General features: G+C 37.0%; 1 protein-coding gene across 1 annotated transcript in view; it reads left to right on the top strand.

Moving 5' to 3' along the window:
- POLN (DNA polymerase nu) overlaps positions 1 to 23,967 on the top strand; it is a 97,655-nt gene that overhangs the window by 20,735 nt on the left and 52,953 nt on the right. The window contains exons 11-17 of the mRNA XM_009562014.2: positions 365 to 454; positions 2,249 to 2,305; positions 3,101 to 3,154; positions 3,388 to 3,453; positions 18,165 to 18,222; positions 19,796 to 19,873; positions 20,297 to 20,411. Of these exons, the coding sequence (XP_009560309.2) occupies positions 365 to 454; positions 2,249 to 2,305; positions 3,101 to 3,154; positions 3,388 to 3,453; positions 18,165 to 18,222; positions 19,796 to 19,873; positions 20,297 to 20,411 (518 nt within the window). The remainder of the gene's footprint in view (positions 1 to 364; positions 455 to 2,248; positions 2,306 to 3,100; positions 3,155 to 3,387; positions 3,454 to 18,164; positions 18,223 to 19,795; positions 19,874 to 20,296; positions 20,412 to 23,967) is intronic.

Raw genomic sequence — 23,967 nt, 5'->3', positions numbered from 1 at the left:
AGAATTATAAAGCATATAAAATTTTCCTTATAATTTCAGAATTCTTTTTCTTTAATCTTAATTATCTTTATTTACTGATTTTAATGGAGGACATACCAGCTTTTTATAAAGCTGGCAGTGTTGGATAATTTGTGTGTGAATGTATTTACATATATACTTGAGCTTAGTAAATACTTTTTCAACAGGTCAGAAATAAAAATTTGATCTTTTCAATTCTGTGTTAGTTCTCTTTGCTACAGTACGTTCCATTTTCCTTACAATCTGTTTTCTAGGCCTATGTTTAGGCACCAAACAGTTTTCCTTTCTGTTTCAGCACTTGAAACACTGACACATTTCTCTTATGTGTTTTTTTTTATTACCGTAGGTACTGTTTGAAAAGTTAAGACTGCATGTGCTGTGTGAGAAACTTCACAGAACTGAAATACAACAACTTGTGTCCACCTCAGAAGTTGTGGTGAGAAGGGAAGGGGTTTTAAAACCATTTGCATGATTTAGCAGAACTTCTAAGTGTAATTGTAGTTTTTCTAAAGTTCCCTGGAGCGTCTTGATTTATTCTTGTATATTTTTAATAAGGTTTTCCCTCAGCCTCCTTTTCTTCTGACAGAACAGCTCCAGTTCCTTCAGCCACTCCTTGTAAGACTTGTGCTCCTGCCCCCTCCCCAGCCTCACTGCCCCCTCCCCAGCCTCACTGCCCCCCTCTGGACACGCTGCAGCACCGCAGTGTCTGTCTTGTAGTGAGGGGCCCAAAACTGAACACAGTATTCGAGGTGTGGCCTCACCAGTGCTGTTGTGGCCCAAGTGCAAAACCCAACACTGAGCTTTGTTGAACCTTGTACAGTTTGCCTTGGCCCATCGATCCAGCCTGTTAAGATCCCTCTTAACCATCCTTCCCCTAAGGAAATCAACACTCCCGACACATCTCTGTGTCGTCTACAAGACTTACTGAGGGAGCACTCAATCCTCTTGTCTATATCATTAATAGATCATTTTGTTAAGACGATGATAGTAGTGAAAGCATCTGTGTAGCAGCACCTTTTGCTGATTGAGTGCTGCAATTGTGTTGCTCTGGTTTACATGGGAGTCAAATTGAAGGATGCAACTCGTTGCTCAGAATGAAGCAATGTGGAAGCAATGTGGAAGAATGAACCTCTGTGGAAGGTAGAAAGGTGTTTCCTGTTTCTTGTGTGTGAAAGAGGAAATTCAGCTTCTAGGCCAAGTGTCTGGACCACCAGATACAATCTCTGAGGTAATATCAACAGTAAAACGTAAAACCCACGCGCTACTCAAGGAGAAGGATGTTTCATAGGTCAAACAGGTAATCTTAGAGAGTGACAGAGAGCCTTGGGAGATGGGGAGGGATCAGTGAAATAAGAGGCATGTCATCTTTCTGTGGGAATGTAAGATTTGTTACAGTAATCAAAGCAGTGCACTTATCTAGTCCTGTATTCCCTTTCCAACAACTGCTGTGATTTGGTTATTTAGAGAAAGGTAGGCTGAAACCTCCTGGTAGATAAATACAAGGTAAATAATCTTAATATGTTGTCTCTTCCTGGTAGCAAGAAAAAAACTTAAGCTTTTAGATCTCTGTTGTGGTTCAGTTGCATCTATTTTTTCATGCTGAACTGTTGTAATTCCAGATATTTTAGTTGTGCTTGTTAAAATAGACATTAGATATTTATAATTTCTTTTTTTCTTAACAAAATTTTATGGCAATTTATAATCAAAGTAATTGAAAATATGCTTTATTTCATTGCTTTTGGATTAGACAGCTTCAGTTTTTCTTGAAGGTCTCCTGGAACTTGTATTAGGGGATAAACAGCAGAAATTCTCCTGTTGCATTTTATGTCTGTATATATATGTATTGGTTTTTATACTTTTATCATGTTCTCTCTGGCATTGATGCCGTTTGGCACAAAAATTAAACAAAGGACCGTAAGTCCTCCATGCCCATGCCCCAGTGTTCTCAGAGTTGTTGTGGAAAATTTTTTGTCTGTCTGTTTGTCCCTGTCTGGGACAAGAAAGGAGCTGAGATGGGAGGAGGTAATCTCTAGCCCCCTGCTGAAGGCAGGAGAGAATGAAGGCTTCCTTTGGCCTAGGGTGAGAGTGCTTACAGGACATCATTCTCAGGCCATTATTTTGTCCATTCAGCTTGGCAAGATTTCTTCCTCCAAAACTTGCTCTCTTTAGACTGTTAAATAATATGATGTAACAGAAAATATACCAGAAATTCACGTCCTTTATTTTGCAGCTAAATAAATTGAAAGATCTTCATCCTTTGCCTAAGATAATTCTTGAATACCGTCAGGTGAGCTGATATTTTTCACATAAGGTGGTTGCACTGGAGCAGAATTAGCAAGAAAGATAACATTCACAGCTAAAGAATTAAAAGAAGAGTTGGCTCTAATGTAATTTCATCCAAATATTTATTTAAATTTTGAAGTTATAGGTATTCTTAAGAGTTCATTTAGTGTTCATACTTCTGTTTTCTTTCTTCTTTCTCTGTTAGATTATAGCTAGCTAGCAAGCAATTCTGTTGCAAAACACTTGAAAAAGGTCACAGTTTAATTTGTGTGGTGCTCCAAATCACATCCTTAAGGCAAAGCATTTATTTTTTGAGTTCTGAAGAAGTACCTTGCAAGATGTGAGGGAGAATAAGTAGTTATGAGATTGTTTAGGTGACAAGTCTCCTCAAAATCCAACACGACCTAGTGAGTCTGCTCTCACACTTTAGTGTTTGGGTTTTCAGTGGATGAGTTTTCAAGATTTAGGAATAAAACAAGCATAGGGTTGGGTTTTTTTTGTGTTTTTTTTTTTTTGGTGTGTAGTGCATTGGCCTGAGCATAGAAGGTGTGAAAGAATAAATTGCAATAGTTAATTTACTAGCCGGTTATACCGGCTTTACAGTATAACCAAGCACTTAACTAATTTCTGATAACAGGTTAATCTATTACTGAGTATGCAGCCATTGCTTACTACGATAAAACTGTCTTTTAAAAAAATTCTACAAAACAAGTTAATAAGCATTCGGAAATAAGGATCTTTAATTTGAAAAATCTTATTTTTGTAAGTAAATATTTACATAATCATTTATATAATTTAGGTGCATAAGATGAAATCGACTTACGTGGATGGACTACAAACATGCATGAAAAAGGTAGAAATATAAAAAGTAGCATATAAATAATGGTCTTTCAAATAAATCATAAAAGGATGTGAAATGACTGCATTGTTTACCATTTAAGAACTTCTATATATGGAAAATTAAAGTATTTCTGTTTAATTTTGTAGTCCTTATTACAGACAGTTAGTGATACATGTAAATTTTATTTAATGCAAGTATTTCTTCATCCTTTTCTTTTTGGGGGTTTTCATATTACTTGACTACAGGGATTTATTTCTTCTACATGGAATCAGACAGGAACTGTGACTGGCAGACTTTCATCCAAACACCCAGTAAGTGAAACTATTAGAAGGTTTACATTTTAATTAGAAATAAAAATTAATGTTATTTATATAAAAGATGTAATTTTTAACCCTTTAAATGTTTGTTGTCATCTAAGTCTAGCAATTGCCATTTTATATGTAAATGGTGGACAGAAAAAGCTTATTAAATGAGTGTTTTATTCTGGAACATTTATTCTTATGAATATTTTCTCTTATCTGGGGGTCAGAATTTAATACTACCTGAGGTTTACCTGAAATAGAGGGGGAGAATTGTAAGCCATACACGCAGCCTTTAGATTTCCAATGAGTCCTTATTTGTAGTGATTTCCTCGTGTTTGTGAACCACTCCTGGTAAAAGATTGGGGAGCCCTGGAAGGTACCCTGGGGATTATGGGGGGAGGAAGCTCTTTTCTTCTGGAATTTGGCTTCAGGCTTCATAGCAGCGAAGGAGTAAGCTGTTGTGCTGTTGCTCTGGAAGTCTTGCCAGGCGCTGATAGGGCTGTGATGCTTGGGCTCTTAGTGCTCCCTCTTGTCTTTGGCTGTAATGATTTCCATGTACATCCTTGTGGCTGTGTATTATTTGACTTTCTAGACTGCTAGAGGCTTGGGTTGTCTTTTTACCCCCCCCCCCCCAAAGTGACGTTTTTAAGGGCATACTTGAATACATTTTATTATACCATTTTACTTTGAGTTAGGAAGCATACTGACCTCTGACTCTAGGGACTGCTGAGGCCCTTTGTGTTTCATGTCTGTTCCAGCCCATAGCTGCATGGATGAGTGCGCAGGACCCTGGTGTGGGAGGAGACAGTGTTGCAGACTGCTTCGGGAGCTCAAGTCAAGGCATAGGCGAGGGAATAGTAGTAGAAAAAGTAGTGAATACCTATCTGCAGAAACGTTCCATTTTCTTTAATCATGGCCTTTCTTAGGAAAGACCTGATGTCTGGTGCTGTGGGAGAGAGGGAATAGATGCAGAAGTGTGGCTTGGCACATGAAGGCTACCGGGAATCCATGAGGACATTGTCCTTCTAACTTGTGTCCAAAAGTGTTGTCAATTCATATCCATGCAGATTTAAGTACTGCTTATCTGTCTGTACAGGTATTAGCCTTAAGCTTCATGGGTACAAACCACATTAGAAGCTTTCTCCAGTGCTGGAAGAAGGGCTGTGGTCTTCCACAGCTTGCTCTAGGAGCAGAGGTCTTAGGAGTAGTTATGTTGTGACCACTTTGCATGGGTGGGCACATGTGGTTCCTTGCAAGTCCTCATAGGTATGGTGACTTTTGGAGTTCTGGCAGAAACCTCTCCTAGGAGGTTCTCATCTTCACAGTATGGATGACTTCCTTAGCTGCTCATTTGCATATTTTCACAGTTTAGATTTCATTTACATCTTCCTACCCTCGTGGTATGTATTTCCATACAGTTTGTCATCAAACAATTTATAGGAAGTGCTTGTGCCTTTTGCTGAGTAAAAAAAGATATCTAGGACTCTAAATTAACAATGGAAAGGAGGAATTGATACTGCTGCTCCTGCATCGCATCCACAAAGGTGGATGGAAGTAATGGGAGAAAATGGAAAAGATGATCATGAAGTTCACAGTTTGCCAAATATTCTGATGTGATGATCAGGTGGTTACAAGTCAGAGCTGAAAAGACAGCTGTCCTGAACAACCGCGTACACCACAAGGTGACCTTTGCCCCATCATATTAGAAATTATATGAAATCTACTTTTCTTAAAGGTTGTTTTTCTCCAAAATAATGCTGCTGAAGTTAGCATCCGGGGTTGCCTGAGGCTGGCTTTTCCTTATAAGGAAAAACATTGGCATGGCTTTTTTTGTGTGAAATGTTTATGGAACTTATGCCATCTGTTTCTGAATCATTTATTGATATCGAAGATAAGATATACTGCATTGCCCAGTCACTGAGTATTAAAGGATTGGGAACATTTTTGCCAGAAATCATAAATATTGTAGATATTTTTGGAGTTACTCTGATGTTATGTCAAATCTTAGCTGAATGTTTGCTGAGGTAGTTTATTTTTAACTGTGTTTTAAAATGCTTTAAGAAGTGATTAAAGCACAAGATAAGTGTAAATCAGATAAGGTGAGAATTCAAATAGAAAACCCATCCCATTTGCTGCAATAGGTGTGGGAGATGAGGTTCCAAAGGTTTCTTTATCTTTCATTTGTTTTGTAAAGGTAACGGATCTCTCTGTCCTCTTTGCTTTAAGGCATTAAATGGACTCCAAGAGAGATTTACTCAGGTTTGAGGGGAAATGACAGGATGGCAGGTACAGAGCAGGATTGCTCTTTCAGATAAACTCTTCTGTGATCTTCTTTCGGGTAGATCCACATCTGATGTATGGATGATGTATATTTTTGGCTGTATGTGAGTTTCTCTCAATAGATAAGCTTATTCACATGAATTTTTATGACTTCTGTGTTGCAGCATCTTAGAGGGGGTTTCTTGGTAGAACTTTACTTCAGCGGCTCTCCATGCAACTACTTTAGTTAACTGTCAGTTCGATTTCTTTTCATTTGGATTCTTCTTCTACACTATATGTGATGCATAATTAACGCATTTTTCCCAAAGAACAGTGTTATATTGTACATTGTTAAACAGGGACACATTTAATATTGTGGTCTCCTGCTATAGCATTGTAACTGCTACTCCATGAGAACCTGCATATCTGAAACCTAAACGTAAACATAAACCCTACAATTCTTCAGTCAAATTATTTTGTAATATATCCATAGGCGAGTTTTTTTCCATTCTATGATGGATTGCTTGTGACTATTAAAGGAAGTGAATTAGCTTTATTATTTGAATATGTTCTTTTTAATTGTTTTTTTTTTTTATAAATGTGTTAGTCTTGTCTACACTGGAATACTCCTTTATTATATTGCTCAGAGATAACTTTCCTGTTAAATATATGTATTACATTCATAAAGACTTGCTTCTGTTCTCCAAACCTACCTTGAAGTACCACTTTCCAGCCTTTCATCTTTTAAAGGAAAAATAAGTCATGACAGAGTTGGAAAGGCATAAAGCCGATTAAGATCAAGCCTCTTTCAGAATGTACAGAGAGAAATCCTAACTCAAGATATAAAGATTACTTCTAATTAGATGTTATATTTTGGTTTAAGATATAATCTCCAGTGCTAGAATCAGATATTCTGTATTAAAGTTTCTTCCCTTCAGGCTTCTGCAGCAGAGAGAACTAAAATGCTACTAATGAGTTTACATTTCTATACTTCAGAAGATGTTTGCTACATTAAACTGAAAAGCATAAAGTGGTGGGCTTCAGGGGGCATTTCCTTCCTTTTAACAACAAAAAATTATACTGAAGATAGTTTTTTTTTTTTTTTTTTTTTTACCTTCTCAGAACAAGAGGGAAAAAAAAAAAGGAAGCATTTCTATTTCTCCCCAGGAAAAATGCTTTTACCAGGCAAAGAAATAAAATAATTTAACCCATCAGTCAAAGAAGTATGTTAGCCTTTAATTGGGAAAGCAGGAATGTAGTTTGAAAGAGAAGATAATTAGGGTATGTTGAACGTTAATGTGCTCAAAGAAGTACCATAAACCCCCTGAAATACTGGATATAGAATCATCGAATGCTTTGGTTTGGATATGACCTTAAAGTTCATTCAGTTCCAGCCCCCCTGCCATGGGCAGGGACATATCCCACTAGCCCAGGCTGCTCAGTGCCCCATCCAACCTGGCCCTGAACACCTCCAGGGATGGGGTACCCACAGCTTCTCTGGGCAATCTGTGCCAGTGTCTCCTCAGTCTCTCCAAAAGACATAAGTAATATTTTCTCATTGTGAATCCATGATAGAGAATTGCATGCTTGTTTATTAGAAAATATTTGTTACCCTTAGGGTTTTCTGTATGAATAATAAATTACCCATCTGGTTTTCGTTCTAATGGGAGAGACAGTCTCTTGAAGTAGAAACCCCTCTGAGCAATTGCTGTCAAAAATGAGTCTGTTCTGTCAATTAATTTAGCGAACCAGGTAGTTTTGTTATCCATACTGCATCTATATTACTTCCCTTCTGGACTGTCTTCAGGAGTGAACGGACTAATTATTTTCTGACATAAAACTCAAATGTAATTTTGGAATACTTTTGGGATCTTTTATGGACAGTATGGATGAAGTGCTGCCTGTTTGTCTCCCTTTCATAACACTGTCCCAACAGGTTTTGCATCCTTACCATGCCCACACACACACACCTGACAAGGCAGACTGTCAGAAGCGTGCTGTTCTAACAGCTCTCAGTTTTCAGGCATTTTGTCCCAGACCTCTCATTAAGGCTGCAGACTGATCTGTGATATTACCAGGGCTTGTTCTGAGCATTTATAGTCTATCGTCACAATCAGATTCCAGAACAAACAGGATGTTCCACAAGTTGTTTTAATATTGGTGAGCCACTGTACAAATTTGAAGTGTCCTGTTTTCCCCCGTCCCTTTTCTTAACAGCTATTAGAGAGTTTTAGAATCATAGAACCATGCTTTGTCAGACCTGAGGCAATGTACTGAGCCAGACACCATGTCTGGGACCAGGGATGTGATCACATATTCCTTGTTTTTAATTCTGTTTTTGCAGAAATGAACCAATGCCTTGGCTGCTTTTGAAACAGCACTATTTGGAATATTATTTTTGTAACCTTGTTTCCATACACTCTCCTGCTGAAATGAATGTTAACTGAAAATGGACAGACAGTATGGGTTTTATGTTTGCATTGACCTTACTTGAGGGTGTTTTCTATTTTTTTTTAAAAAACTACTTTTATTGGAAACTACTGGGGATACAGACATCAGATATATTACAGGTTCGTATAAAACATCTTGACGAAAGTCTTCTATAATATCATCTAGGCTAAAAAAATAATTTTTAGCTAAGTACTCTCTGATGTGGCCTTCACTAAAATAGTGGTAGGTTCTCAACAGAGGTGAGAATGTCTGTGTTTTCTTGGATGAAAACCATTTAGTTTCATGTTTTCTAGTAAATGCAAAAAAATGTCACTCAGGTGAGGTGATATGCTGTTGGAGAAAGCCGGAGTGCGCATGCTGCTTGTTATTGTTGTTCTATGTTCCCTGAATATCTCCTGCATTCAGAATATATTTTTGTGCCATGTTTCTTTTAAGTATATTTTTTCCAATATTCTTCAGTCATGCTAACTATGACTGCTCTGATAGTACTAAAATAGTATCTAATTTTATGAATACTTAGAGTTTTGATTCTTTCATAGTCTTCTTTGCTGTTGCTTTATTTTTTTAGAAGGATATTTCAGTGAAAGCTTTGGAAATTAAAGAAACCATATTTGCAACATTGGAGGCAAAAATTTGCTATTTCTTCTCTTTCTCCCTCACTCATTACAGTTTTTGTTTTATGATATGGAAATTCTACTTAGAAATGAGTGAATAAGAATGTTGACTTTAGCTCAGTTATATTCATGATGAAAAATTACATTACCTTGATATTACAAATTGATGTGCCTAGTTATTGGTTTGAGACATGCAGTATGAAAATCACTGTTGTTCATATCGTAACACTCATGTCGGATGCTCCGCAACGTCATCACGTGGATTTAATATCCAAATGCAGAAATAAGGTTTCTGCATCATAAGCCTTTGTTCTCTTGGCATCTTATGTACACATAGATTCCTTCTCTGCGATATATGCACGTTTTTGCCTTTGTCTGTAGTAAGGCTCTTGGTTTATAAATTCATTAATCTTATGGCAAGTGTGGTGTATCCAATACACGGACTGCCTTTTATAGCATAATCATTTCCACTTGGCTTACTAAAGCCTGGAGCATTATCTGAGCTATAATTTTGTAGTACCAAGAGCAGTTCAATCTGTATAAAACTTCTCTTCTATTTGTGATTCTCTTTGTATGTATAGTTGTTCTGTATCCTATTTAAAGAAAGATAATGTTTAGCCAGTGTAAATCTGCTTCTATGCAGTAATCAGCATACAAGATGCTTGCATTTTATGTCATTATTTCTTCTACAAACTAAATGTAAGTACCGACATGTATAAAGCAATTAAAATCAACAGCTCAAAAATGAAAGATTCTGTACAACTCAGAATAATATCAGCTGAAGTATTTTTAGCACATTATGAAATATTGACTGTGGAGACTGAATTCCTCCTTCACTCTCCTTCAGATTCTGGCAGAAGACCTTAGACTTGTAGAAATAGGAGAAAAGAGTCCCTGTAAAACTTCTGTGCTAGAGAGATGATGGCACTGCGTACTTACACCTGTTCTATTAAAATCTGAAGATACTACATTTTGATACTCTATGTATAATTAAAGTGCCAGCACTTAAGTGCCTACTACTGTTGAGTGGGCTCTGTTAAGGTAGCTGGTTATATGCTGATTCATTTTATCCTCTGAATGACTTTTGCAGCAATGTTTTGGGAATGCTGCAGGTAGGAGCCAAAACTGTGCACTGACCACATTGTAGAAATCCATGCTGGAATATAGCTAGTGCTACTGCTGTGTTAGTTTTCTCTAATTTGAATGTGACTGGAGAACATAGCTAACAAGAAAAAAAACTGGCGTAGTTTTTTATCAAAATCAGTGTTGGTTTAGCCATGCAGCTTTTCACAACCTCACAAATTAAAAGGTGTTTTTAAAGTAAAGTAGTTACAGCAGTATCTGTTACTTATTCTGTTACAGAAGTCAATCTATATACTGTGTGGTGTCTCCTGGAATTTTCTTGTCTAATTCTATGTAATTTTAGAATGGCTTAATATTAGCATGCTATTGTGGTTACAAGAAGCAAGTAGTGCTATTCACTTGTAGTCTATCAGTCTCCGTTCTTCCCTGTTTATCCATGCAAATTTCAGCTCCTGGCTGAACAATTTTCTTATACTTGAGACTGGTCTGTGCTGGCATCGTTTGAAGCCTCAGTGTGGTCACGGTCATTTTACCTCTGCTTTGAGGAGTTTCATAGAGCCCGTGTCCTACAGAGTTTGTTTTCACTGTCCTCATCTGTAAGACAGTTGCTCAAATTGAATCTTCAGCAATATGCGGAAACACAGGGGTGATCTCTATATTAGTTTAAATATTTGTGCCTATTTGTTATGAAGTTGCCTGTTGGCACCTCTTGTGAGTTGATTAAGATTCTAGAAATTCTGCTTGAAGATTTTTTTGTTCTTCGCATGAAGTATTCCATTAGTGAGATTTTTAGATTTACACTTTTGGAAATACTCGAAGCTTGCAGACGTGTTCTGACAGGACAATTAAAAAAAAAATCTCAGACCACAGATTGTGTCGTGTCTTACAAACTCAAAAGTAGGGGGTGTTAACACATTCCTCTAATGGCTGAATTTCTTTTTTTTTTTTTTGCAAGGACATAGCATAGTCTAATTCTGATCTCAGCACAGGTTTCATTATATTTTAACACAACAGAGGTATTTAGTTTATTTTGCTATACAGTGTTCTACTGTACATCGTTCTCTCCTTCAGAATCTCAGTCAGCAAAAATTAAACCCCAAAAATCTGAGAGTTCTGACAAGACAAAAAATGGAGGAGACAGAAACGAGGAATGGTAAAAAGAGAATGAACTACACTGGAAGATCAAAAGTTAGGTACAGCAAAAGAGCCTTTTGTCCTTGATGGTCCAGTTTTCAGACTACCAGTTTTCAAAAGCTCTGTCATTGGCATCCCAAAGAATTTCAGGAAAGTTATCTCTGTGGCTTTACATCCTTATTAACATTCAGCTTTCTCTGCAGATAGTTCTTTTTTTCTGTGTCAATGAGTGAAAAATTTGCCAGTTCTTTATTTCAGCATCAATTTTATAAAACCTCAGGAAGTTTTGCACGGAGTTTTGAAGATGGGTGCACTTACTCAGGTTTGGAACAACGACGACAAAAGCCCCAGTTGTGTGTATAAGGGTTACTGAAGATAGAACAGGACAGAGGTCATTTTACAGACTCTGACATGGCATCAGTTTTCTTAGTCCTGTACTAACACGATGCTCTGCTGACTCTTAAGAACTCATAGTTAGGGACCTCTCTATTAAATCAAAAAATGTCCTTTCCTCACTGTGAGCTAAGAAAGAGACATGGTTATTTAGGTTTCCTTAAACTCCTTCAATCAGTCTTCTGTTCACAGTCTTTTGTAGCCTTTTAAGAGGAATCCCCTGCTAACATATGCTGAGTGAATTCCACAATATGTGGAACAGTCTTGTTTGAGATGCTAAATTTTACCCCTACATAGAACAACTGTTACATCTTTTCTTTAGAAAGTAAATTCCTCCAGTCTGGAAGTCTTGTAACTTTTCATGTGTTTAAAGGTCCAGCATTTGTACCTTTGGGCAGTGTTCCCTGGCTCTGTTTACTCTAAAGCTATATTGTATAGCTAGCGTATAACTGTTACAATGTTTACTAGCTCCAACTGCCAGAGTTATCTCTATGCCTTAGCACCATTTTTTTCACCAAAACTAAATCATATCTTCTTGGATTTCATCCCAGAGTTTAATAGCCTCCTCTGTTAATGAGCATTAGTTTAACAGAGCTTATGTTCCAAGTGTAATTTTCTTGCAGGAAAATGAAATGAAATAACTAATTTAATTTAGTCTATTTATATATAGGAAACAAATGCAGTCTTTGTCTCTTTGAAAGATTTGTAGAGCTGCCTACATATAGACTCCCTTGCTTGGAGTGCAGAGGTCAGTAATCTATCAGATACAACCAAGCATCTGGGCTGAACCCACGACTTGACAAAATAATTTGTCACAGACATGTTAAATCTCAATGTGTTAGTAAAATAGGAGGGTTTTTTTGTTATTTTAAAAAATCACTCATTGGGTACTTTCTCATGTGCTGCTACAACATTGTTACCTGAGGTTATTGCCTGGTCTAAATTTGAAAGAATATGGAAGAAAGAGGATTAGTCATAGGAAGACCGAGTCACTGTTCTTATGACCAACTCTCCGTCATAAGAAGTCAGTATTTCTGGTTGCGCTTTTCTTCTTCCTTTGTATTCACTTTGAAAGCTGCTTAAGCCTGTGGGAAGATGATTAATTACTTCTACGTTTCCCACTTGACTGACATCGAAAACCCAGATAATTCTGTGCTGTTGGGTAAGGCAAGAGGGAAGGCAAGAAAGGCATTAAGATTGAATGATTGTACACTGCTGAAAGGCAGTAACTAGTACCAAAAATTAAAAATTCCTTTACCAGAATTCTGTATAATTCTTTGTTTGTTTTGACAAGAAAAATAGTAGTCTGTCTTTAATTTTTAACTAGCCACTAGGTGGCAATTGCACACAAGTCAAGATCTGCTCAGGAATGCACGTACACATACAGACCAGGCTGCTATTGCTATGGTGACCTTGTCGTTTTCATTTTTTCTCTTTGTATTGATCTACAGACTGTCTTGAAATTTTGTCTCATATAGAAGTCATGGAAAATAACTGTCCATTCCTTTACAATGATAAACAAATTCTGCTATGGACAATAATTAAATAAGGCCATTTTCCAAAATATAAATCATGAAGGTAATTTTTTTATTATTATTATTTTCCACTCTGTAACTTCTCATAAGTGAGTTTCCACCAACTTTGGAGATGCCAGACAAATTAAGTGAATGGAGATTTTGAGTGCCCTCTGGACTGGAAGTTGCTTTGTGTTGCGAGAACACCATGTTGGGCAGCATGCAGTTTTCCTCGTTATTTCTCCAGCAGCTTTGGCCTTTAACAAAGGAGTGAGCACAGTATTGATGGGTAGGAAGCAGCTCACTGAACCTGTGCTTACATTCCTTCTGAAACAGATTAACGGAACTATGAGAGCACAATTTGTCAAGAGTTGTGGCCCTGTGGAGGGCAAGATAAGGCAACTGGAAAAGGAAATGCAGTGAGAAAATTTTAAAGAAGCAAATACATGGGGGGAGGGGGGGGAAATGCCACTACAAGAATAAAAAGTAAAAGTAATTATAAATGCAGAATATAAATCTTAAAGGAGTTGTTGTCTACCCAGCTGTTATCATTGTAATGAAATCTGCTTTTACAGACCTAAGTATTACTTCTGCTTCCAAAGTAATACAATGCTTGTCATCAAACAGATGCCAAGAATTTAAAAGCTTACTTTATGTTTTATTGTGCAGAGCTGAGCTGTTGTTCAAAGAGAACAGTTGTGGCCTAATTATTTTTATAAACCTCCTGGATAAGAAGATATTAAGAGAGACTCCATAAACTTTTGGATTTATAGTGCTGCAGTTTTTGCTGGAGTGGTACATTTAATGAGAAAGTAGAAATTCACTGCTCTGAACTTTTTTCAAACAGAAGGGAAAATCTATGTTTTTCTCAAGTATTAGGAAATAGGAAATAATTGAATTCCTGAAGCAACTGCTGTTAAAGTATTAAGTCTGACAAGATCCCGGTCTCAAATATTCTTGCTTATAAGAAATGCAGCTGTTTTTTGCTATTTGCTGGCATTGGTAGCCACAGTAAAACAACAATTAATTCCTCTGTTGTCTTTTTTTTTCCTCCAGTATTTGGCACTCTACCTCACTGTAACAGCAGGTGGATTAGTTGCTACATCTATGGATGTACACAGTATAACTGTACCTGGCCTAACTGGCAGATGAGAGGAAAGGCTAACTGCCTCCTTGTATCTGCTCAGTCCAACACATTGGATGGTTTCATTCTTCCCTCCTGACACATCCATACTGTATACATTTATGAATGTATACTCTTATCTTAGTAGTAAGTTTTGTCTCTATTTTTATTTTTCAATAAGTCCTTAGATCAGTGCAGAAATTAATCATAATCAAATGTCCATAGGATTACCAGCAGCCACCTCCATGCATTCCCATTTATTTCAGTAACTTACTGTTGTTTTTTTCTGTTCCCCTCCCTGTAGTTTGTAGATCTTCAGACAGAGATATTCCATAGATATTTAAAAATGCAGATCTGAGCAGTTAGCAGATCAATGAGCTATTTTCTAGTTGAAAAGAATATACCATGGCTATAGATGGTTTTGTGTTCATATATAGGCATCTGTTTCTATTGAGTTACCAGGGTTGATTGAGATGGTTTGCTCAAAAAATAGCAATTTATGCTCCTGAAAACGTGTGTGAAGAAGAAGAGAGAGAGGTATGGGTCAGCTGTATCAACATAAATAGCTGAATGCAGAATTTAACATAGGAAATATGATCAACATAGGGTAAGAAATAAGTAAAATTCACCACCAACCTCTGTGGTTAGATGAAGTCTAACTTCAAAGTTAACTTATCCAATATGTTTGAAAGAACCGGAAAAAATGTACCGGTTTTTAACCTAGGAAGGAATCCATAATCAATTGCAAATGTAGATGTAGAACTTTGGATACCAAAAATGGAAGCTCAACAACATTTCTCCAGACTTGATGTCCCTCTGGATCGTAGAGCAGCCATCTGATGTATCAGCCACTCCTCCCAGTGTTGGATTCTCTGCCATCTTGCTGAGGATGCACTCGGTCCTGTTATCTAGGTCATTAATCGAGTTGTTGAACAGTATTGGCCACTGGGACTCGCTGCTAGCACCTGGCTTCCAGCTGGCCTTTGTGCCACTCATAAAAACCCTTTGAACCTGGCAGTTCAACCAGTTATCAGTCCACCTCGCTGTCCACTTATCTAGCTTGTACTTCATCAACTTGTCTATGAGGCTTTTATGAGAGATTGCTTTGAAACACTTGCTAAAGTCAAGGTAAACAACATCTGCTGCTTTCCCTTTATCAACTGAGCTAGTCCTGTCATCTCAGAAGGCTGTTGTTGGTTAAGCATGAGTTCCCTTTGTAAACCCATGCTGACTAACCCAGATTATCTTCTTGACTCCAATATGTTTGCAGATGTTTCCCAGGAATTGAGGAGAGGCTGACTGGCCTATAGTTTCTGCATCCTTCTCTCACCCTCCTGGAAGACAGAAGCAACATTTGCTTTCATCCAGCACCTCTCCTGATCATCACAACCTTTCAAATGTAATTGAAACCGGGGCGTTGGCTTCATCTATTCTGTGCGTTGGAACCTCTGGAAATGAATTGTGGGTTATAGTATGTTTTTTATATAAAAATGATTTTCTTCAACCGAACTACTGCAGTAATTTCAAACTCCTAGTCTGATTTTCTCTGTGTTTCCTTTATTTTTTTATGTTACAGTTACTGTTTCTTTACCAGGTCCACTTAGAGCTAACTGACTTTTTTTTTTTTCTAACCAAAGCTAGGGTTTTCTTGTTAATCATCCACCAGACTAACTTTATCTTTTTCCCCCCTCGCTCAGAAACAATGAAGAGGAGTATTAATAGTTAACTTTCACAACCAGCTTTTCCATCACTCTGTTTCAAGTATATTCATTCATGTTTGTTGGAGCATAATTGTTCAGAGAGCAATTTTGTTTCTCTATAACTTCTAACAAGATGTGGATGCACCTTACTAGCAATGAGGAATGGCAGTCACATTGCAGATTGGATATGTGAAGGTTTTGCACAAACATATTTGAAAGAAGTACCTAAAAGCAAAAGTACAGGCTGTATTATGTAGTCCAAGGTGTTAATGGTAAATTACTCAAGCCACATTAATCTTCTACTTTTGATACAATAAAACTGTCACCTAATTTTCAACCTGAGCACAGGAAAGCTTTCCACTTGAAAGACTCTTCTGAGATCGTCTTCTTATTTCTCCATCCTTTTAAGTATCTAAATTAAAATTATCTCATCAAATTTGATAATCAAATTCTTAGAAACCATCATCTTTAGGGGAATCTTAGGTCAAATTGCTGTAAATGTGTCATATACAGATAGATTGAACTAGCCACTGGAGGTTCCTGTCTTTGTCTTGTGACTGTAGAGGGGTTCTAGACACTTAATTCACACAAATGACTAGCCTAAAGATGTTTAAATTTAGGTGAGAGGAGTCTATTAAGCTATTCCAATAGCCTAAAGATAAGCATTACCACTTTTCATTTTTCTTGAGTTACTTATTTTCTGAAGATTTATTTGAATTATGAGTTGTTAACTAATTTACAAGTGAAAGTACATTTTGCACTTGCAATTACTTACTAGCGTTATTAGTAACACTTCTAAAACTGCATTAAAAGCAGACTTCCCGCATACGCTGTAAGTGAAAACAAGATGGCAATCTAGTGGTTTATTTTTACCATCATAGATTTTGAAATAAACTATTACTTGTTTCATTTCATTTAGGATTTTGAAGCTAACGAGTTAAGGAACATGCTGATACCAGTGTAAATCCTAATGCAACGTCCATGCAACGATCTCTACCACTAAAATGATTGAAGTCAGAGTATTGGTTTTTTAAATGTGTAAAATTTGCCTGACACACTCATGTCCAGGTGCATAATAAAGGATTTAGTTTTCTAAACTTCTAAGGATCCACTGGCTTCCGTGGCCACTTAAGTTGCATATTATTCATATGAGTAAGCACTGATTCTCCCCAGCTTATGATTGATAGAAATCAATGATCATCATTAGAGATGTTAGTTTTGTGCCCAGGTTAAACAGCTGCTTATCTCAGAATATGGCTAATAGCGTTGCCACAACTATATTTTGAAATGCTTCTAGAAATTGAAGAATAAAATATTAAAGATGGTAAGAGTTTCATCTGAATCAAACTTCATATTGATGGATTGAAAGCAGCGTTTCTAACTTACCCATGCTGTGAAAATGTTTTGTATATTATGTAGTAGTTTCCTGTCTCTTTCTATGTATGGTACTGTTGCAGATGTTCAGCTTTAATTGTAGATCTTTAAGGGTGATTCTAAGACTAGAAATGTTTCTGTTCTGTTTTGGGGATTTTTCTTTTAATTCCACTTTAAATGTCAATAGCTTTTGCTTTTGATAACATCCCTATTAAGTTTAAAATAACAAATTTCAGTTCAAAATTACATAGAAAATTATCATTCTGATTTGGAAATTATATGGCGCTATTCCAGGCTCCAGGATTCACAGTATTACTTAATGTTAGTTTGTTCATCTAATTCCTGAACCACTTGTAAATTAATTGCATGGAATTACAAAAATGAAGTTTGATACACATCATCTCGTCATGTGTTACCTTTCTATGTCAAGAGGAATAATGACATAAAATGACATGAGAAAGCTATCATGTTTCACCTTTTGTGCTTTACTGGAGGTGTATGAACCCAGATCATTGAAGAAAAACCTTCTGTTATATCTGGTCCCACATGTTTGTTGATTTACTTACTTCTCACTTCTAGCCTTGGGAGATGACATCCTGTAGTAAATGAAGAGTTCCTACTTTATTTTATCATGCATTTCAAAAAAAATGGTAATAGATACTAGAAGAATTTCTAGAGACTGAAGAAGACTGTTCCTTTAGCTTAAGGCAGAGTTCACACGTATTCTTTTCTTGACAGTAATTAACAATGTGTAAAAAATACAGGTTAAAATATGAAGAAAAATAGTTTTATTTGGTTTCTAATTATGCTTTATGGTGCATCCAGAGGTTAGAGAAAGTCTGCCCGTGAGAAGTAGTTCTTATGAGCTTCCAGTCATCAAGGAAAAGCAAATATTCAAAAGTTTCTACCATCACAGAAGTGAGAAGAGTCCTTTGAAAGGCAAAGTGATTAATCTTCTTATACAGGAAAAACTTGTTGGTATCAGCATCACTAATGTTCTTATGCTGCTTGTAAACTGTTCATAGATGTGTTTTGTAAACTTGAGCTTAAGCATTTTTGTTCTTCCCATTTGTAGAACATTCAAGGTATCTCCAAACATCCAGTTACAATTACAAAGAAACAGTACATAAAAGGTAATCTATGTTTTTATTGATTTTATTCAATTATTTTACTAGATTATCTTATATTTTAAGGAGACCAACAGCTTCAGCATTAATGAATGGATTAGATTATCAATGCTTACGTATATGTTATCACTTAAATCAATGACCTTTGGCTGGCTGTTCCCACAAAAAATTTGCAGTTGCAGCACTGATCTAAAAGTTTAGGACTATTTAAATATTTTTTTTCGCCCTGGACTATCTTGGTATTCCCTTTCCCTGATGAAATTAGGCAAATTAATTCCAATGAATACTAAGGGATAGGTTTGTGTGCATTCAGCTCATAAGGATCTTCCTGAGGAGATGTAAAAGCTGGGTCATTTTAATCAAACTGGCAACACACCACCACACACCACCCTGCACAACACATACTGCACAGCACACACCACACACATCACAACACACCACATATCACAGTCAGATGTGTTGGTCTTGATAATGGAAGTGGACTTAAGGCAGATGATTCAGAGACAATCAAAGTAAAGTCTAGAAAAGCGTTAAACGAAGTGTTACAGAGAGAAAGCCACAATAATAGACTCAAGTATAAGAGAGAGATACACCAACATAAACTCTCCTTCTTGAACGCCTACAGCCATAGCTGGGAAATGCTGCTAATTTGTTGCACTTGGTTCTCTGATAAGGGCAGGCTTGCCTTTCCGCAGCTATTCACTCCCTGCCTTTGAAATAATACAGATCATAAAACAGGAGTCTGTTGGAGACAGCCTAAAACCTTGATGACAGTTTTATTTTATCTACCTGATTAGTTTTTATGAGTATTTTAGACTTTGTTCTAAAAAAAAAAAAAAAAATAAGTGCAAGTGGTGTCTGTGTAAACCTGAGCTTCCAGGCATAACTGCAGTACACAGACCTTGCTGGAAACAGTCTAATCAATTCTGTTAGCAGGTACTTCTCAAAACTGTATTTCTAAGTTTTTCTTTCCTGTATCAAGACACACTTCTTTTTCCATTTTTATGCTGATCAGATGAATTCTGTTGTATTTCAAACCACCATCTCTTTCTATGCCAAGGCAGGTGGTATTTTCAGAATGCACTGAGTTTCTAATACCTTATCAATGTACATTATTGTTTTGTGATACTATAAGGCCTTTCAGTCATTAGAATTGGGATGCCTATGTCAGCTGTATGTTCTCAGTGTTGTATTCCCCTATGCATTGCTGCAGCATGTTCAGAGATGAGAAAAATACATATTTTAGTTCATCTGTATAGACCCTTCCTCATCTGAATGCCTCCTGCACTAAGTAATCTGTGTTCAGTGTTCGTTATTGCAAATATTTGTTAGCTAGGGTTTGGTGAAGGGTTTGGCTTTGAAAAAGACGTGGTACTGTAAGAATAGCAGAGATAAAGTTGTTGTACATGACTGATAGTGTAAAATAATTGTGATGCTGGCAGCTGGTGCTCTGCTACGTTGCTTACACTGTCATTTGTGGGTTTTAGTTGTGTGTTTGTTAGCATTTACAACCTCCTGTAGTTTGCATCATGGTATTTTTGGACTGGGTTTAGAATTTAAATGTCTATCTCCTGTCTAGGAAAAGAAGAGCAAATAGTAACTATTTCCCCAAGAACATTGTTTGTTTCAAAGAAAGGATATACATTTTTAGCAGCAGGTAAGATAGTATGTATCATTATTCTCATACATATTAATATTTGCAGTTCTGTCATCCTCTTTCCATTCTCCCTTGGATGACATTGTATTTTACAAGGCTGTCAAATCCCTTAGTATCAATTAATATCGTTATAGGATTTGTACTCCTTAGTGTGCTTTGGTAGTGGATGATATTTAAGCCTTGTCAGTAGAAACAAATTGCTAATAAGATTAATTGACGCCTGAAGATAATGAAGGAATCAGACACCTTCTGATCTGTTGCATGAATGTAACTTTGTCAGGAGGAGCCTTTTCTGGGTTTTCTGAGCGTGAGGAAATGACTGAACAGTCCAGGCTTGCATTTTAATTTGTGATAGTTTGGTTAAAATGCAATGATGTTTTTATTTTAGAGCAATAGATATATTTTTACAGCTCTGTTTTCTAGACTTTTCCCATATTGAGTTAAGAATTCTTGCTGACTTATCATCTGAACCAGAACTTTTGAAACTCTTCCAAGAACCTGAAACCAGTGATATCTTTTCCACATTGGCTTCTCAGTGGTAAGAATAAATGTTGCATTTTCTTGATAGTAATTAGACAAAGTAGTAAGAATAACTTAAGGTAATGTATTACTGCATAGTGATAACAAAAGACAGTATTGTGCTACAGTATTTATTGTTAATGCTCTTTTAACACTGAATTATAATTCCTTTTGGTCTTTCTGAGCCTTTCCTCCCCCACTGTGGTAATTACTGTATGACAAAATGTTGCAACCCAATTGACCAGCATGTGCCTTGTGACTAAAGCTAGTGCAATAGTGTCAACAGTGCATGGTGGTAATTTTCTCACTGTGTTGTTGTTCACAAACTCTTTTTAAAAATCCAGAGCAGCAGTTAAGTAGGTTTTTCATCCGAAAAACTGCAGAACAGTTTTCTCAGTAAAACTACAAGCATTTATGAAACCTGCTTGGTTATCCAGTAGAAGTATTGGAATCAAATTACGTAGATGCAAGAAACAGAGAGACTAGAACCCATGGAACTCCTTTGAACTCATAGGGTTTAGTGCTTCCATCTTCTTATGGATGATGTGATACTTGGAAAAAGTGGTGCTTCAGTAATTAAAAAAAAAAGATTTCTTATCTCCATTCCCAGGTTGTTATTAACTGATCTCTTCAGCAAGCAGATCAAAGGATTAACTATCAAAAAAGATGGATTAGTCACTTAGCTGTTTGAAGGTATTTCTTGTTACTGCTTGTATCATGGTGATGCCTAGAGATCTTGCTTGAGATTCCCCCTGTAGCCAAAAGTGCATGAGCATTCAGTAAGTGACAGGATAGATGGCAAGAAGCTTACAGTTTGAACAGATAGGTCAGAAAAAAAATTCAATAAAATACTATGACATATAAGCAGATTGAAGAGAATGATGTCATGTAAATTCCATGCAATTTTCATATTTACTCTTTGCTCCTTTCCCTCTTTTTTAATCTTTTGACTCCATTTTTTTGTTGGAAGATTATTAGCTGAAAATGAAAGCAAAAATAGACATTATGTGTTCACCACTACTGATCTCACTCAATTCCTATCTACAGTTTCTGAATTTTTTGGATGCATAGCTTTCCCAGCCACAGTATTTCCTACTCACTGCAGTGTTTGCCGGTGTAATGTGAAGTAGTACAAAGAAACAAAATGGAGCTCAAATTATAATTATCCTGCTACCAACAACTGAATCAGTGCTTGAGGCATGTGCATTCTGAGGGAACACAACTCAAGGTCACAAACATCCCAACAATAGCTATGGAAACATCACCTTTCTCTTCAGAATAACTTAGAAGATTCTACTGATGTTATAATCAATTCTTAGCTCTAACATGATATCACTAGAACCTCGTGATGGAGTTAAATCCTTATTTTAGTTTGGCAATATATTGCATATGTATGCATGAAGATGAGTCAAATTTTGTCTCAACTCTGGGCAAGGCTCCAGAAATACCATTCTATTCAGCAACTTCACAGCTCTTGGCAGCCGTCAACCTCTTATAGTTGTTACACAGTAACTTTAAATTTAATGAAATATTACAGGCAAATATTTTTATCAGACAGAAATGTCATGATGTGTCTACGAAATCATTACATAATGATTCTGCTGACTTTTCTTTTAAGCTTCAGGAAAGCTAATGCTTGGAAATAACTTTCTATAGAGTCTATTATATGACTTATTAATTACAGAAACACGGAGGGTACTTGTAATCTCAGCTAACCTCCTATACCTGGAGAGGTTCATTTGACCTGCTGTTGATGTCCCCTGTGTAGTAAGATCAATCGCACATTGAAAGTGTTGACTTCTCACCGTTGGGAACAAAGTTGGCCTAGGATGGCCAGCTCATCTGAATATGTTTTGACAAATTAAGTTCCTCCCATTGTATCAGTTCTTAGTGAACGCACCTTGGGTTTTGGAATCTTGTCCTTTATTTATTTAGCACCAAAGAGAAGATGTAATATCACAAGCTTTAGAGATACTTTACCATTCCAGATACTTATTAATCTCTCACAGTCCACTATTATTTACCCCTAGGGCAAACAATGACTTCACTGACTTCGTTGTAGTTGATTCTACCCCATTGGTATTAAAATTAGTTATGAGAAGGAAGAGCAAAATAGACAACAAACCTTTTATCTCCTCTTAGTCTCCCGATTTCCTCTGGGTCTTAATTCTTTAAAGTGGGTGTAAGAGATATACCAAGTGGCATACTAAATGTTTTATTCTGTTTGAAGAAACTGCACATTGTTGCTATTTGTAAATCTTTTCTAAGACATTTTGAACAAATGGAAAAATTGTTCACAAAAGGTTTTTTCTCTAAGAGGTCTCTAAAGAATGAATTAGTTTCTGAAGCTCCCTCTCAGAAGAAGAAAAATTAAGTTAATGTCAGCATCTGATAACATTCAAGATTCTGAATGATTGTCAGTTTGTATTTTTCTTTTCTACATCTAAAAATCCTTAGATGAGTGAATATTAAATCATAAATAGTAAAGAATATTTTCCTGGACAAAAATCTGAGCCACATCCAAGTCCAGTTAAGTTCGTATCAGTATATTCCCTTTTTTTCCCCCCTAAGCTTTATAGCTTCTCCAGTGATATGTACCTCTATTCCTTAGCTGTCCTTCAGGCTAAAGCCTTCTATCTGAAATCCGACTTTGGAAAAAGCTTTACAGGCTTTTTATAGAATTCGGCAGCAAATACACATGGTGGGCAGTTTCTGCTAAGAGCTTAGCTGTATGAGTTTCTGATTGAAGTGAGATTTCTTATGTGTAAATGCTTTCCTTTCATAGTTCAGTTATGCTCTACCATCACTCAATCTATCTTAGAGACCTTATAAATACGTCGCTTTTGGAAACCATGTTTCAATTAAACATAATTCATAGAATTGTAGAATCATAGAATCACTAGGTTGGAAAGGACCCACTGGATCATCGAGTCCAACCATTCCTAACAATCCCTAAACCATGCCCCTCAGCACCTCGTCCACCCATCCCTTAAACACTTCCAGGAAAGGTGACTCAACCACCTCCATGGGCAGTCTGTTCAAGTGCCCAATGACCCTTTCCATGAAAAATTTTTTCCTCATGTCCAGCCTGAACCTCCCCTGATGGAGCTTGAGGCCATTCCCCGTTGTCCTGTCCCCCGTCACTTGGGAGAAGAGGCCAGCTCCCTCCTCTCCACAATCTCTTTTCAGGTAGTTGTAGAGAGTAATAAGGTCTCTCCTCAGTCTCCTCTTCTCCAGGCTAAACAACCCCAGCTCTCTCAGCCGCTCTTCGTAAGACTTGTTCTCCAGCCCCCTCACCAGCTTCGTTGCTCTTCTCTGGACAAGCTGCAGAGTCTCAACATCCTTCTTGTGGTGAGGGGCCCAGAACTGAACACAGTACTCAAGGTGCAGTCTCACCAGTGCCGAGTACAGAGGGAGAATCACGTCCCTGGACCTGCTGGTCACACCGTTTCTGATGCCAAGATGGTCAAGATGCCATTGGCCTTCCTGGCCACCTGGGCACATTGCTGGCTCATGTTCAGTCGGCTGTCAACCAACACCCACAGGTCCTTCTCCAGGTTGTTGTGCCACAAGTG

This window comes from Cuculus canorus, chromosome 4 (genome assembly GCF_017976375.1).
Source record: "Cuculus canorus isolate bCucCan1 chromosome 4, bCucCan1.pri, whole genome shotgun sequence".
NCBI classification, from domain to species: Eukaryota; Metazoa; Chordata; class Aves; order Cuculiformes; family Cuculidae; genus Cuculus; species Cuculus canorus.
The sequence above is the reverse complement of the archived record's forward strand: the minus strand, read 5'-3'. Positions and strand labels throughout refer to the sequence as shown.